Here is a 15,629-nt window from a genome sequence, read left to right as displayed (position 1 = left end):
AGCTGAGAGGGTCCTGATAACTGAAGGTTTTGCCTCCTAATTTACTTTTAGAAACTCAAGGAACCACAAGAGAGTGAAGTTATCTGTTGGGAAAATATGGAGATCTGTAAGGTACAAATATACATACTTTTTGAGGAAAAACTGTCCAACAAAAGCTGCCGTTGTGTGTGTGTGTGATGAGCCATGACCTGCATTCATACTTAAAAACGCTAGTTTCCTTTTAAAATGATTGAAAAACAATTCAAAGATTTAATATTTTATTTAGAATAGTGAATTTAAAAAAACAGAGGCATTAAAGTGCAGTCGAAAGTTCAGTAGAAGAAATCTGTCAACGAGACGCAAATCACAACACAGTTCCTCCGTAAAATCGGAGGATGTTGGTCACTTTAAAGAAAATACACTAAAGGCATTAGATTCATACAATACAGTGCAAGTTAGAGTAAAGTACAAATATCGTCCCTTGAAAATCTAGCAGATAAAAGGCATTCGATGTAAGTTTATATAAAACAAACCAGAGCAGTGCAACAACATTATGAGAAAAAAATCATTCTGCATCTTGTAAACAGAAACGCTGATTAAGCCAAAATAAATTATCTACAATGAACGAAATGTTAGAGGAAATAAATGTGTAAATAAAATGCTTGGTAAGATGTTTTGGTGGAATTAATGCTGAATAAAAATCCAGGTGTGTCCAGATTTAAAGCTTCCATCGACACGCAGCTGCGTCCTTGATCCACAGCCGCTCGACGCTGTATCACCTGCTGGATGCAAACACTAAAGCAAATATAATCAGAAAACAAAATAAAGGTCAGGTTGTGACGGAAATATTTTGGTGTGCTCATGCTTTCTAGTCAAAATTTTCTCCAGGTGATGTACCACACAGTGAACTCACTTCGCTCTCTCAGGCCTTGTCCAAAGTTGTGCACCAGCCTGATGAGGCCCCAGAACAAAACCACTTTGATCAGCAGTGAAATCAAAGCTCCGGTGACAGCAGCTGCCTCCAGCGTGTACGTGTTGTCATGGAACCATTTTTCCACCACCTGTAATGACAAAGAATATGTGTTTTCCAGCAGGAATCCCCGTCTCCATGCACAGCTTGTCTGGATTAGTGAGCATCACCGTGAAATGGGGTTCTCATATCACAATGAATCTTTGTGCTGTGTAAGCTGTGGTTTGAACGAATAAATGAACATGATGAAAAGATGTGAAGGTGTGAAGGGCTTTTAATAAACTGCTGAGCTTTAAGTACTTTGAGGTAGAGTCTTGTGAAAAAGGCAGCCCATCCTCTGCTTCCGAAACAACACACATTTATGTATATATAAATGTGTGTTTTCATGTATTTATGACTGGATAGTGTAGTGGTAAGATTGCCCCCTTTCATCTGGGGGACCAGGGAACAAATCCCCTGCATGAAAGATACCTACCTACCTACCTAGGGGTTCTGAGGCAAGACATGTACCTGTGTATATATGTGTGTGTGTGTTTTCATGTATGTATGTGTGTATATATGTGCGTGTTTTCATGTATGTATGTATGTATGTGTGTATATATGTGCGTGTTTTCATGTATGTATGTATGTATGTGTGTATATATGTGTGTGTTTTCATGTATGTGTGTATGTATGTGTGTATATATGTGCGTGTTTTCATGTATGTGTGTATGTATGTGTGTATATATGTGCGTGTTTTCATGTATGTATGTATGTATGTGTGTATATATGTGCGTGTTTTCATGTATGTATGTGTGTATGTGTGTATATATATGTGTATATATGTGTGTGTTTTCATGTATGTGTGTATGTATATGTGTATATATATGTGTATATATGTGTGTTTTCATGTATGTATGTATGTATGTATATGTGTATATATGTGCGTGTTTTCATGTATGTGTGTATATATATGTGTATATATGTGCGTGTTTTCATGTATGTATGTATGTATGTGTGTATATATGTGCGTATTTTCATGTATGTATGTGTGTATGTGTGTATATATATGTGTATATATGTGTGTGTTTTCATGTATGTATGTATGTATGTGTGTATATATATGTGTATATATGTGTGTGTTTTCATGTATGTGTGTATGTATGTGTGTATATATGTGCGTGTTTTCATGTATGTATGTATGTATGTGTGTATATATATGTGTATATATGTGCGTGTTTTCATGTATGTATGTATGTATGTGTGTATATATATGTGTATATATGTGCGTGTTTTCATGTATGTATGTATGTATGTGTGTATATATATGTGTATATATGTGCGTGTTTTCATGTATGTATGTATGTATGTGTGTATATATATGTGTATATATGTGTGTGTTTTCATGTATGTATGTATGTATGTGTGTATATATATGTGTATATATGTGCGTGTTTTCATGTATGTATGTATGTATGTGTGTATATATGTGCGTGTTTTCATGTATGTATGTGTGTATATATATATGTGTATATATGTGTGTGTTTTCATGTATGTATGTATGTATGTATGTATATGTGTATATATGTGCGTGTTTTCATGTATGTATGTGTGTATATATGTGTGTGTTTTCATGTATGTATGTATGTATATGTGTATATATGTGCGTGTTTTCATGTATGTGTGTATATATATATGTGTATATATGTGTGTGTTTTCATGTATGTATGTATGTATGTATATGTGTATATATGTGCGTGTTTTCATGTATGTATGTGTGTATATATATATGTGTATATATGTGCGTGTTTTCATGTATGTGTGTATGTATGTGTGTATATATGTGCGTGTTTTCATGTATGTATGTGTGTATATATGTGCGTGTTTTCATGTATGTATGTGTGTATATATGTGTGTGTTTTCATGTATGTATGTATGTATGTGTGTATATATATGTGTATATATGTGTGTGTTTTCATGTATGTATGTATGTATGTGTGTATATATATGTGTATATATGTGTGTGTTTTCATGTATGTATGTATGTATGTGTGTATATATATGTGTATATATGTGTGTGTTTTCATGTATGTATGTGTGTATATATATGTGTATATATGTGTGTGTTTTCATGTATGTGTGTATGTATATGTGTATATATATGTGTATATATGTGCGTGTTTTCATGTATGTGTGTATATATATGTGTATATATGTGCGTGTTTTCATGTATGTATGTATGTATGTGTGTATATATGTGCGTGTTTTCATGTATGTATGTATGTATGTGTGTATATATGTGCGTGTTTTCATGTATGTATGTGTGTATGTGTGTATATATATGTGTATATATGTGTGTGTTTTCATGTATGTATGTATGTATGTGTGTATATATATGTGTATATATGTGTGTGTTTTCATGTATGTGTGTATATATATGTGTATATATATGTGCGTGTTTTCATGTATGTATGTATGTATGTGTGTATATATGTGCGTGTTTTCATGTATGTATGTGTGTATGTGTGTATATATATGTGTATATATGTGTGTGTTTTCATGTATGTATGTATGTATATGTGTATATATGTGCGTGTTTTCATGTATGTGTGTATATATATATGTGTATATATGTGTGTGTTTTCATGTATGTATGTATATGTGTATATATGTGCGTGTTTTCATGTATGTATGTATGTATGTGTGTATATATATGTGTATATATGTGTGTGTTTTCATGTATGTATGTATGTATGTGTGTATATATATGTGTATATATGTGTGTGTTTTCATGTATGTATGTATGTATGTGTGTATATATATGTGTATATATGTGTGTGTTTTCATGTATGTATGTATGTATGTGTGTATATATATGTGTATATATGTGTGTGTTTTCATGTATGTATGTGTGTATATATATGTGTATATATGTGTGTGTTTTCATGTATGTGTGTATGTATATGTGTATATATATGTGTATATATGTGCGTGTTTTCATGTATGTGTGTATATATATGTGTATATATGTGCGTGTTTTCATGTATGTATGTATGTATGTGTGTATATATGTGCGTGTTTTCATGTATGTGTGTATATATATGTGTATATATGTGTGTGTTTTCATGTATGTATGTATGTATGTGTGTATATATGTGCGTGTTTTCATGTATGTATGTATGTATGTGTGTATATATGTGCGTGTTTTCATGTATGTATGTGTGTATGTGTGTATATATATGTGTATATATGTGTGTGTTTTCATGTATGTGTGTATATATATGTGTATATATGTGCGTGTTTTCATGTATGTATGTATGTATGTGTGTATATATGTGCGTGTTTTCATGTATGTATGTGTGTATGTGTGTATATATATGTGTATATATGTGTGTGTTTTCATGTATGTATGTATGTATATGTGTATATATGTGCGTGTTTTCATGTATGTGTGTATATATATATGTGTATATATGTGTGTGTTTTCATGTATGTATGTATGTATGTATATGTGTATATATGTGCGTGTTTTCATGTATGTATGTGTGTATATATATATGTGTATATATGTGCGTGTTTTCATGTATGTGTGTATGTATGTGTGTATATATGTGCGTGTTTTCATGTATGTATGTGTGTATATATGTGCGTGTTTTCATGTATGTATGTGTGTATATATGTGTGTGTTTTCATGTATGTATGTATGTATGTGTGTATATATATGTGTATATATGTGTGTGTTTTCATGTATGTATGTATGTATGTGTGTATATATATGTGTATATATGTGTGTGTTTTCATGTATGTATGTATGTATGTGTGTATATATATGTGTATATATGTGTGTGTTTTCATGTATGTATGTGTGTATATATATAAATATAAATCTCTGTCTGAATCTGAAAAAAAGAGGGATAAAAGAAAAAGTCTTTGAGTGGAATCCAGTTCCCCTCGGGTTGAGAATTAGTCCCTTTCAAGTTGTGGAATTTGCTCAGTGGAGAACTTGGCAACTTGACAACCTCATACCAACTGTTAAGCACGGTGGTGGAGGGCTGATAATTTGGCTTGTTTTGCCACAGGACATGAACATCTTGCAGTCATTGAGTCCACCATGAACTCCTCTGTACACCAAAGTATTCCAGGTTCAAATGTGAGGCCATCTGACAGCGAAAGCTTGGCTGAAACTGTGTCCTATCAAAGTCATCTTTTACTGCTGCTTGAGAAATATTTGCTAAAAACTGCAGCACCCAGAAATTCAAGGAAGTCACCAAGCATTTTTAGTGCAAGTGCAAGTATGACATGTTTTTAAGGCCTTATAGCCTCAGTAAACAAACTATGTTGATGCTTTGAGGAAAAGACTTGAGATGCACAATTTTCTCTGGGAAAATCAGTTCACTTCATAAAGTCCTGTTGGAGTCCAAGAAAAGTCTATGCGGACTTACCATGTACATCAAATACAAAAAGTAGGCCAGTTGAGGAAGGTTCTGCACCATGAAGACCCAAACCAAGATCTTGGCTTCCTTTAAAACCTGAAAAAACAACACAGCATTTGAATTCACCACAACTGCTGCCAATATACCAATCAGCCAAACATTAAAACTACCTGCCTTATATTCTGTTGACCTATCTTGTGGCTAAAAAACAGCTGTGACACATTGACAAATAGGCAAAGGATCTCAGGGGGTTTCCTGTGGGACAGTTGATACTTTGGGGTCAACTTGTTGAGGTGCATCATGCGTATGATCGATTTGATTGGAATCTGGGGTGGTGCACGGTCCTGCTGCTGTTAGGTGGTGCAATGGTGATGCTTGGTTTGTACAAGTGTTTAGGTGGGTGAATTGGCCACATGAAGGCCAACTTTGTAATGCAACTGGAAGATCAATGTTTCTCACTTCACAATGTCAGGAGTTTTATTATAGTGGCTGATTATCATAAAATATTTCACCGTTCATCTGTTTTTTGTCTCTTGATGCGACCTGACAATGAGGAGGATAAACAGCACTCACCGCAACGGCCCCTACAGCGGCGGTCAGGCAGGCCCAGACCACACCGACACCCAGGATTATTCTGTTGGCAGCAGACATGGCCGAGTCCAACGTTGTGATCAGGATACACAGACACAACTGAAAAAGTTCACACCACAACGCATCATTACTGAAGCCAGGTCTCTTGCAACAAGCACATATCATTCTCCGCTTAATCCCAACACCCAGGTCACTCATGGGACATTCTGTCCCAAAAACGTAGAGGAACGAGACGCAGAAGAATGCACACAGACAAGCTCTCACAACAACAGATGCGTCACATCTCACTGAAAGCAGCAACATGGGTTTAGTCGCTTTTATTGTGCAAAATGACATCTGACAAGACCAGAAAGACCAGTTTGTTTTTTTTTTTAAATAGTTTCCAACCAATGCAGCGTATCACATGTATCACGTCTACACGTCTTACCTTGATCTCCTGAGGCTGATATGAACATTGCAAAGTCAAAGCAACACTAGAGACGTTTTGAATCTGTGTTCCAACCTTTGTGTACGCACATTCCTGGACTTGAGTCTGCCCTGCAGCACCCAAAGGTGGAGAAACTGCACTTCAGTACTTTGTTTTTATTCCCAGTGTGACACGTATTGCAACCGCAAACAAATAAAAACATAAAGAATAAAGCAAAAACTACAAAAAAAAGACTGTGAAAGGAAATAAGAAAGAAGACCTGGACTGAAAATAACCATCAGGTTGGATTTTACTGCTGGAGAGCTCAGAGAAAAAACAGGATGACCCACAGATGCAGAGGATTTGTTTGCCAACATTCAAGTTTAAATTCATGAGAACAATACGATCGTGATCATTTCTCCCTCTGCTCTGTGAAACTGTAAAACAGAAGAGATCAAACCTGGTGTTGGCTCTTAAAAATAAATCTAATGAGACATGTTTAAATACTCCAGACTTTTACATTTACATTTACTTTTGTGTTCTATGTCATGACAAACGCGAAATACACAACATTAAAATCATCAGCTTATTCATCTGTTATGTTATAGGAAACTTATGACCTTATCATTTCGGCCTCAGTTAGCAACCTCGGTCCTGTTTCAGACACGTTCTTGAGTAAAAACGTTTGGTCAGTTTTAGCGAACATCCACACCAAAATCTTGGAAGTTTGCAGCCTTTTTAAATGTTCCACACATAGGACACAAATCCTACAACGTCTGTTGACATATTTTGAGGCTTTTAATGGTGTGTTTATTACGTCTCTACAACAAATTCACCTATGAGCCGTGCAGGGTTTAGTTTATAAAGAGAATTGTTGTACACGGTTCCAACAGAGTGCACACTTGACCCGCAGGCCAGTTTTTACGTCCAAATGTTTGGACCAGCACTGGGAAATAAACAAACCTAAGGGTGTCACTACTGGTGTCTCCACTGTGGACCCCGCATGGCAGACGTACCTGAGTCTGCAGGTCAAAGGTCACCATGGAGAAACAGAGGTTGAGGAGGAAGTACTGCTCTTGCACGCTCTCCAAGGCCCCGCCCACACGGAACGCCATCATGTTGGGTCTCTGGATGAGAAGGAAGGTGCAAAACATGTGCACGACACCTAGACACATTATGCACACAAAACGAACCTGCAACACAAACACGGGGGACATAAACTCTAGTGTTGAAGGAACGTGGAGGAATTTAAGCCTGAGGCTGCAGGAATGCCGTTAATGGAAATGAAAGCACGTAGACGTTACACAGGAACATTTGATGTCTCTTTCTTTGCTGTGTCTTCACACAAAAAGCTGGTGACAAAAAGTACAGATTCTTCCTGCTGTGTCATTGATTTTTGACGAATCTGTGTCATGCACACCATGACACCATTACCAATCTGACGAAAAAAAAGAGTTTTCATTAAAAAAATAAAAGAAAGGGAACTCAAGGAAAAGTCACTATTATTTATTCTGTGGGAAGCATCAATGCCACAATCAAAATAGAAAAATCTCATTCGTCAAACTATTTTAGAAATAAAAACTAAAATGTGTGAATGGCTCAATAGAAAAAAACAAATATGCCAATAAATGCAACTAAAATAAAAAAAATGTAAATAAAGTATTCTATGATTAATGAATACAATGAGAAAGATGTTGCTCATTTTGCCCTGTGCTAGTACTCCATATGTAAATCTTGCATTTTATTCAAATTTTAATGTAATGTATTAATAATCTATTATTATTATCATGATGCAAAATCGATAAAATGGCACTGAAAAAGGCATTGGGGTATTAAAACAAAGTTAAACAAATTAATTTGGGAATGAAAGCAGAAATAATCCATCTCACATTCTATACATTAATTCTCACATACATTTATTTTCTATTTCATTTTTGTTGCATTTCTTAGCTTATGATTTTCATTTTCATTGAGCCATTTCTGAAATTCTGCACTGTTTTAGGCCTTCGAGGGTTGTCTTGATCTTTCAGGGAGCAGCAAAGATGGCGGACAGACTGCTGGAAATGACAAGCATGCGGCGTTACCGCTGCTCTCCAGGATTGTTCAGAGCAAACATCAGCAACGACGTGTCACGAAGAAACGAGCAATTTTCAGACTATTTCCTTTGCTAAACAAAAGAAAACTTGTGAATTAAAAATATTGTAAATAGTTTTACACTGCAACATGTTGGAGGAGCTTAACTATGTTCTAAGGGGAAGAACCGTGCTGCTAATAACTGAGGTGTTTTCCGCATCTGCACAAGCCAAAGTCAACGTTCTCATGATTTACCAGCAAATAAAGATAAATATAGATGATTTGGCCTCATCAGCTCGGAGCCAAGACAAACTGATTTGTTTGTAGCTATCAGTTTTCCCTCCAGAAACAGACAAACCTGTTGACGACCACATGGGGCTGACACATAAAACAACACTGACATCAAGTGGTGGAACTATACCTCATTTCAACAAGAAGAAAGCTCATGTCCTTTTTAATGATGTCAGTTTGATGTCATGACATTGTTACAGCTTCAGTTACATTTACTCTCACAGCTATTAAGATTTACTAGGAGTAGGGTGTGATCTTTAGTTTTAGATCTGGGTTTTAGGGCCCCTGTCGTCTTTACAAAAGCGCTCAGGGTTGTTTGCACCTAAGAGGAAGACTGAAAGCATTTTTCAAGGATTAAAAACGTATGAATTTATATATTACAATAAATAGAAAGGATATAAACTAGATGTATTTTTAGCACAGAAATAGACATTTTGTATACAGAGGGATAGTGTTGATGTAATAAAAAATATCTGGATCCCTGTTTTGGGACCAAATAAATAGACAAACGTCACAAAATAATCAGATAAACGTCTTCAAAGGACTGTATAACCTTTAACAGCAGCTCCTGCTTGCCCTTTGAGTCCACCACGGAGAAGTTGACCACAGATCGGATCATGACCACCAACACGCTGAGCACGAACGCCACCAGCTCCTGTCTGTTCTCCTGCAGCACGCCACGACTGATGTAGTAGATGCAGAACACTGCGGGGAACAAGATCGTGCAAAGCTGGACAGGTCAGTCCATCGCAGGGCCACACAGAGACAAACGAGACAAACAACACTCCACGCAATTTAGAGTCGGAAATGTTTTTGTGATGTTGAAATAAAACACAGAGTAGAAGCTTAAATAATTAGCCACCATAGTCTGGATTTCTTTATTTAAACTACAGCTCATACAGCATCCTGGGCAGAGAGTAGGAAACAATGAGCTAACGCGAGGACCTGAGTGAATTTGACAAGAACCAGACTGTGATGCTTTCATGACTGCGAGAGCGTCTCTAAACCGGGGATAATGCACGCATCAAACGCTGGGGGTGCTTTAGGAACATGAAGGAGGTCGACGTGGTGACTACTGCTTCCAAATTCCCCAGAGCTCATTCCAACTGGGCATTTGGGGGAAGTGAAACTCGCAGAAGTTATATAATCACCACTCACGGAGGATGTTCATTCAGTTTAAAATGATCAGTTTTGCAGGATGGAGCTTTGTCTTGGGCCTTTTTTTTTTTCTTTCCAATTTCTACCGTAAATTTCCAATCAGATTGAGATCCAAACAGTTTTCTGGTCATGCCACTGAGTTGATGTGTTTTTAGTGGAGGAAGCTTGAACGCTCCTTCTCCGTGTCCAGATGAATTATCATCCTGAAAAATGACCTCAGCATCACCAGAACGAATGAGAAAAGTGTCCACCTGTGCATTTACAGTAGCGATAATGACTCCCACCTCCCCCCTAATCCTTTACCTGACATCAAGCCCACATCATCAATAATTGTAGAAATTCAATCGATTCAATCCGATTTCAAATAACATTCAAATAATTCAGTTTCCGTATAATTTTGGCTTTGCTATAAAAGAGGTTTTCACAAAATAAATGACGGAATAAATTACACTTTTAGTCAGGCACATGATTAAAAAACGTTGCTCTGCCCTTGTGAAGCTCCTCTCAGACGGCACACTTTCAAAAATCAAAATGCTGCCACACGTTTGCCTTCGGGCGTGACGGTGAGTGTCGGTTGCTGCTTGGACAGGTTCTTCCACACTTTGACCATGAATCTCGTTCTTCAACGTTGCGACACGAGTCACATGAAGTCACATGGCTTGCGAGACTGCACAGTGGATGTAGCACAGATGATGCCGGAAACGACATTTATTAGAAATGGATTTAAGGATTTTACGAATGGACATTACACTTTTCAGACTAAAAGAATCTGGTAACGTTTTTTTTCCACACACCTAGTGTATATATTTTCTCCAAGGAGTTTCACTGTCCTTTCCATTGTTCTCTCTCTTGATGGAGTCATGTTTCCTGCCCATTCGCCAGGTGCAACAAGCTCTACAAGCACTCTCTTTCAACTGCAGACTCATCTGCTTATCTAAACGTCTACAGGTATTTGTTTGAAAAATGCAAATCAATCCCTAACCTAACCCACAATGTTTTCATCTTTAAAAAAAACTGACAAAGCTATTACATTTTTTTGTGCCGTCTATTTAAAAAGCTAGAATGTTCAGATGTTAAATTAAATAGTTTTGTTTCATATCTGCGATTTTTCTACTTGTTTCACAAAAAAAAAAAAAAAAACGTTGCCAGGTGTTATCAGCCACCAACTTTCATGACTAAAAAAAATCAACGACAGCAGAACACTTTCAGGGGTCTTTTACGGTCTGTCAGAGCTGTTTTATCAGCACGACAGAACACAAAATTAGGCAGTGGTTTCTTCTTGTGGCTGATGTGTGCATCTAAATTGAACTCTGCCGTTTCTGTAGCTGTCACAGTAATTAAGGAAGAACTCCATTTGGGTTGCAGACACATTTACTACTCTGATTTATGTGATAAACACTTATGTGTAAGATAAGAGTAACAAACTGTTTCAGATGATTTTTTCATTCATAACATATTCTACCTATATAAAATCAGTAAAAAGGTTTGGAGCTCCAAGTTCACTTTTGGGCAGACTTGGCTTTTGAAAAGAGTCATGTGAAAGTCATCTGAAAGGCTGCTTGTGTTGTTACATGTTTTTTTTTTCTAATTATTATCTTTTTTCTTTTTACGTCCTCATTTCCCTGAAATATGTACAGTGGATTTTGAGAGACTCAGAAGTTGAAACACAGAAACCGAACCGTTTAAAATAAATATGTACAGGCATCTGCGAGGGGAATCGATCACCAATCGGACACAAGCACCTTGGGAACCGTTTATCCACCAATGCAGTTTTCATCACATGATCACAGCAGGAAAACGTCTGCTTCCTCTCTCAGCTGACAGTGATGCTACTCACATATTCCAACCAGCTGGATGAGAGAGACGGTGAAGTTGTCCTCATCAGAAATATCTGAGTCCACGTGCTGCTTGTAGATGCTGTACAGGGTGAGGCCGAGCAGCGCCAACAGAGACGCGATGGTGAAGCAGAAATAGAGCTTCAGCAGGCACGACAGCTCCGACCAGGACTTTATCTGCAAGAGAGAGGAGACGACCGAGAAAGTGAAACTACCTGGGACGAGGACAAATGTTCTTTGAAACCACAGTATGTACAATCTTAGTACAATTTCATAACTGAAAACAGCACAAGAAGCAGGAAAATATGGCCACAGTGGGGCTGAAAGGCATGGATTTCACTCCTCGTGTCACAGGGTGAATGATTAAAAAGGATGAAAGGCAGAGGATCTCACCGGTCCACATGGTGTGGGGATCAGATCCTGATGTCTCGGCCTCAGGTTTGGCGAGAGAAGATCTGGGTTCTGTTGCTGCTGGTTACCCAGCAAAGGACTGAAAAAGTAAACATATTAGGAATGGGTCAGCGTTTCTGTAAAGGAAAACAAATTTTGGCTGCTAATTAGGCAGAGCTCTTTAGCTCTGGTATGCCCCTAAAAAGTGCTGGATCACATTAAGAATGCCGGTGATTGCTCATCTCCCTGATAAACAGATACTGTAGTGAAAGCATGAGTTAGCCCACATGACTTCATTTCAGAACTGAAGCTCCAATTGTTGTAATACAGTAATTTGACATTGCAGGTCAAGATGGGAATACTGCCACCTTGTGGTGCTCTGTATGCTCCGTGTTTCAGTTCAATAAATGCTGTGAAACTTCAATAGGTCATGGGCCCAGTCGGTCCCAGTCAGTTCCAGTAAATTAGCTTTAAACAGTGGTTTTACACAGATCTTGTGTGGAGTACTCGGTATTGTGGGATTCACAATGGAGGACAGACTGTTTATCGACAAGCTAAGTGGACCAGACAACTGGGCTACGTGGAAATTCCAGACGGAGCATCTGCTGAAAGCTCGAAGTCTATGGGGCATGGTAATGGAGACAGAAACATTAGCAGGAGATGCTAGCGCAGCTGCTCGAGCCGAATTCGCTAGGAAGAAAGAAAAAGCGTTTTCAATGTTGGTGCTTAATGTAAGTGCATCTCAACTGTACCTGATTACAAGTTGCCAGTCACCTAAAGAAGCGTGGGATACGCTTAAGGGACATTTTGAGAGAGACACCCTAGCTAATAAGTTGTTTCTAAAGAAGAAGTACTTCAGATGTGAAATGAAGGAAGGAGAAACGATAACCGAGCATTTGAAGCGCATGAAGGAATTAACTGATCAACTTGGTGCTATCGGTGCTGTCATTGAGGAGGAGGATCAGATTGTGACATTACTGGGTAGTCTTCCACCCAGCTATGCAACAATTGTCACTGCCCTAGAGACAAAGATGGACAGTTTGACTCTTCAATTCGTAAAGCAGTCATTGGTAAATGAGGAACAAAAACGAGTGCAGGCAAATGACAGTACCAGTGGTGCAACAGCAGGTGGCGCCTCTGCAATGGCAACTCAAGTGCGTGGGGATCCACAGCCTGAGGGAATTGACAGATCCAAATGGAAGTGTTTTAAATGTGGGAAGGAAGGACATCTAAAACGAAATTGTCCAAAGTTTAAAAATAAAAATCAAACCCACAAGGCTAAACAAATGACATGTGAGGATAATGCAAATTCTGATACTGCAACTGAAAGTGCATTTGTTGCCAGAGAGAATAATCAGAATGAGAAAGTGAAGCAGGTCGAATGGCTGATCGACTCTGGAGCATCAAAACACATGACATGTTCAAAAGAAATACTTCAGGATTACCAGGAATTCACTAAGCCACAATCAGTGAAACTGGGCGATGGCAGAGTGGTTGATGCACAAGGACTCTGTAATGTAAAACTGAAAATGACTTTTAAAGTTAGTGACGTCAAAGATGTCACAATGTATGATGTACTGTATGTTCCCAAGCTGTCAGGGAATCTTTTCTCAGTGGGAGCTGCTGTGAAAAAAGGGAACACAGTGCAGTTCAAGAAGACCCAGTGCTACATACGTGGAAAAGATGGAGATCTTCGAGGAATGGGAACACAACGATCTGATGGATTATATCAGCTGGACGTGGAGGGGAGTACGCCTGTCTCTCATACAGCAGGAAGTGCATCAGTTGCAGCCAGCCTATGGCATCAAAGACTGGGCCACACCACCATGCTGAAGGAGCTTAAACTTCTGGTGAGTGGAATGGACTTTTCTGCAGAAAAAGAGATCTCCTTCTGTGAAGCGTGTGTGGAGGGCAAGCTGTCTAGAAAGCCATTCAAGTCAGTGGGAGAAATCCGCTCAAAGCGCAAACTGCAGCTGATTCATAGTGATGTCTGTGGTCCCATGCAGACTGAATCCATAAGTGGATCAAAGTACTTTGTGACATTCATTGATGACTACTCAAGATGTTGCAAGGTATACTTCATGAGGCAAAAAAGTGAAGTGCTCAGCAAGTTCAAAGAGTTTGAGAAAACATTCTCCAATGAGTGTAGACAAAGAGTTACAAGACTGAGAACAGACAACGGTGGGGAATACACGTCGAAAGAATTTCAAGAATACCTGAAGGCTCAAGGCATCCACCATGAAATGTCTGTACCCCATACACCACAGCAAAATGGTGTAGCTGAAAGAAAAAATCGGACTTTAGTTGAAGCAGCAAGGAGTATGCTGTCTCATGCAAAGCTGCCAAAAATGTTTTGGGCAGAGGCTGTAGCAACAGCAGCCTATGTGCAGAACAGGTTGCCCACATCACTTCTAAAGCAAGAGACCCCGTACCAGAGATGGTGTGGCAGAAAGCCGAACATCAGTCACATGAGAGTTTTTGGCTGTGTGGCATATGCACATGTTCCAGAAGTAGAGAGAAGAAAGCTGGACAAGAAAGCGGTGAAGCTTCGCTTCGTGGGATATGCCAACAATGCCAAGGGCTATCGTCTGTTCGATGAGGAGAAAAGGAGGATTCTGATTCGCCGGGACGTCATCTTCAATGAAACAGACTTTGACTGGAAACAGGAAGTGGAAGTGTCTTGTTCAGACAGTGATACTGGCAGTGGTCCTGATGAGAGAGGAGCATCAGCTGATGAGACACCAGTCAACAAAGCTCCGAGAGAATGCGGCAGAGTCAGAAACCCCCCAAAAAGGTATGGCTATGATGAGTTTGCAGACATAGTGACGGTTGAACATTATGCCAGTGTCTGTAGTGTAAATGAACCAACTACACTGAAGGAAGCAATGATGAGTTCTAATGCAAAGGAATGGAAGGAAGCGGCTGATTTGGAGTATGAGTCCCTGCTTGAAAATGAAACTTGGGACTTGGTGGAATTGCCAAAAGACAGAAAGCCAATAGGTTCAAGATGGGTGTTCAAAGTCAAGCACCATAGTGATGGAGAAGTGGAGAGATACAAGTGCAGACTTGTTGCTAAGGGTTACTCACAGAAGTATGGCGCTGACTATGATGAAACTTTCTCACCTGTAGTACGATTCAGCTCAATCCGTACATTGCTGTCCTTTGCCGTTCAGAATAACATGCATGTACACCAGATGGATGTCGTCACTGCATTTCTTAATGGACATCTAGAGGAGGAAATCTACATGGAACAACCAGACGGATACGTGAAACTAGGCCAAGAGCACTTGGTGTGCAAGCTGAAGAAGTCAATCTACGGCCTTAAGCAATCACCTCGCTGCTGGAGTAAGACTTTCACAGAGTTCATGAAAGATCTTGGATTCAACCAGAGCACATCAGACCCCTGTGTGTTTGTGAGAGCTCGACAGGAGCTAGAGATATTAGCTGTTTATGTTGATGATCTGATTTTGATCACAGAGTCACTGGAGAGCATGAGTGAGTTGAAAGTTGCTCTGAAGAAGAGA

At 38.7% G+C, this 15,629-nt stretch overlaps 1 protein-coding gene across 1 annotated transcript in view; it reads right to left on the bottom strand.

Moving 5' to 3' along the window:
* Nucleotides 1-240: 240 nt before the first annotated feature.
* Nucleotides 241-15,629, bottom strand: part of LOC142390672 (uncharacterized) — a 22,013-nt gene continuing 6,624 nt past the window's right edge. The window contains exons 3-10 of the mRNA XM_075476294.1: nucleotides 12,109-12,205; nucleotides 11,718-11,892; nucleotides 9,276-9,427; nucleotides 7,375-7,551; nucleotides 5,935-6,051; nucleotides 5,371-5,457; nucleotides 893-1,040; nucleotides 241-774 (exon numbers count right to left, since the gene is read on the bottom strand). Of these exons, the coding sequence (XP_075332409.1) occupies nucleotides 755-774; nucleotides 893-1,040; nucleotides 5,371-5,457; nucleotides 5,935-6,051; nucleotides 7,375-7,551; nucleotides 9,276-9,427; nucleotides 11,718-11,892; nucleotides 12,109-12,205 (973 nt within the window). The 3' untranslated portion in view covers nucleotides 241-754. The remainder of the gene's footprint in view (nucleotides 775-892; nucleotides 1,041-5,370; nucleotides 5,458-5,934; nucleotides 6,052-7,374; nucleotides 7,552-9,275; nucleotides 9,428-11,717; nucleotides 11,893-12,108; nucleotides 12,206-15,629) is intronic.

Source organism: Odontesthes bonariensis, chromosome 10 (assembly GCF_027942865.1).
Source record: "Odontesthes bonariensis isolate fOdoBon6 chromosome 10, fOdoBon6.hap1, whole genome shotgun sequence".
NCBI classification, from domain to species: Eukaryota; Metazoa; Chordata; class Actinopteri; order Atheriniformes; family Atherinopsidae; genus Odontesthes; species Odontesthes bonariensis.
Note: the sequence above shows the minus strand (reverse complement) of the source record. Positions and strands in the feature narration are given on the sequence as shown.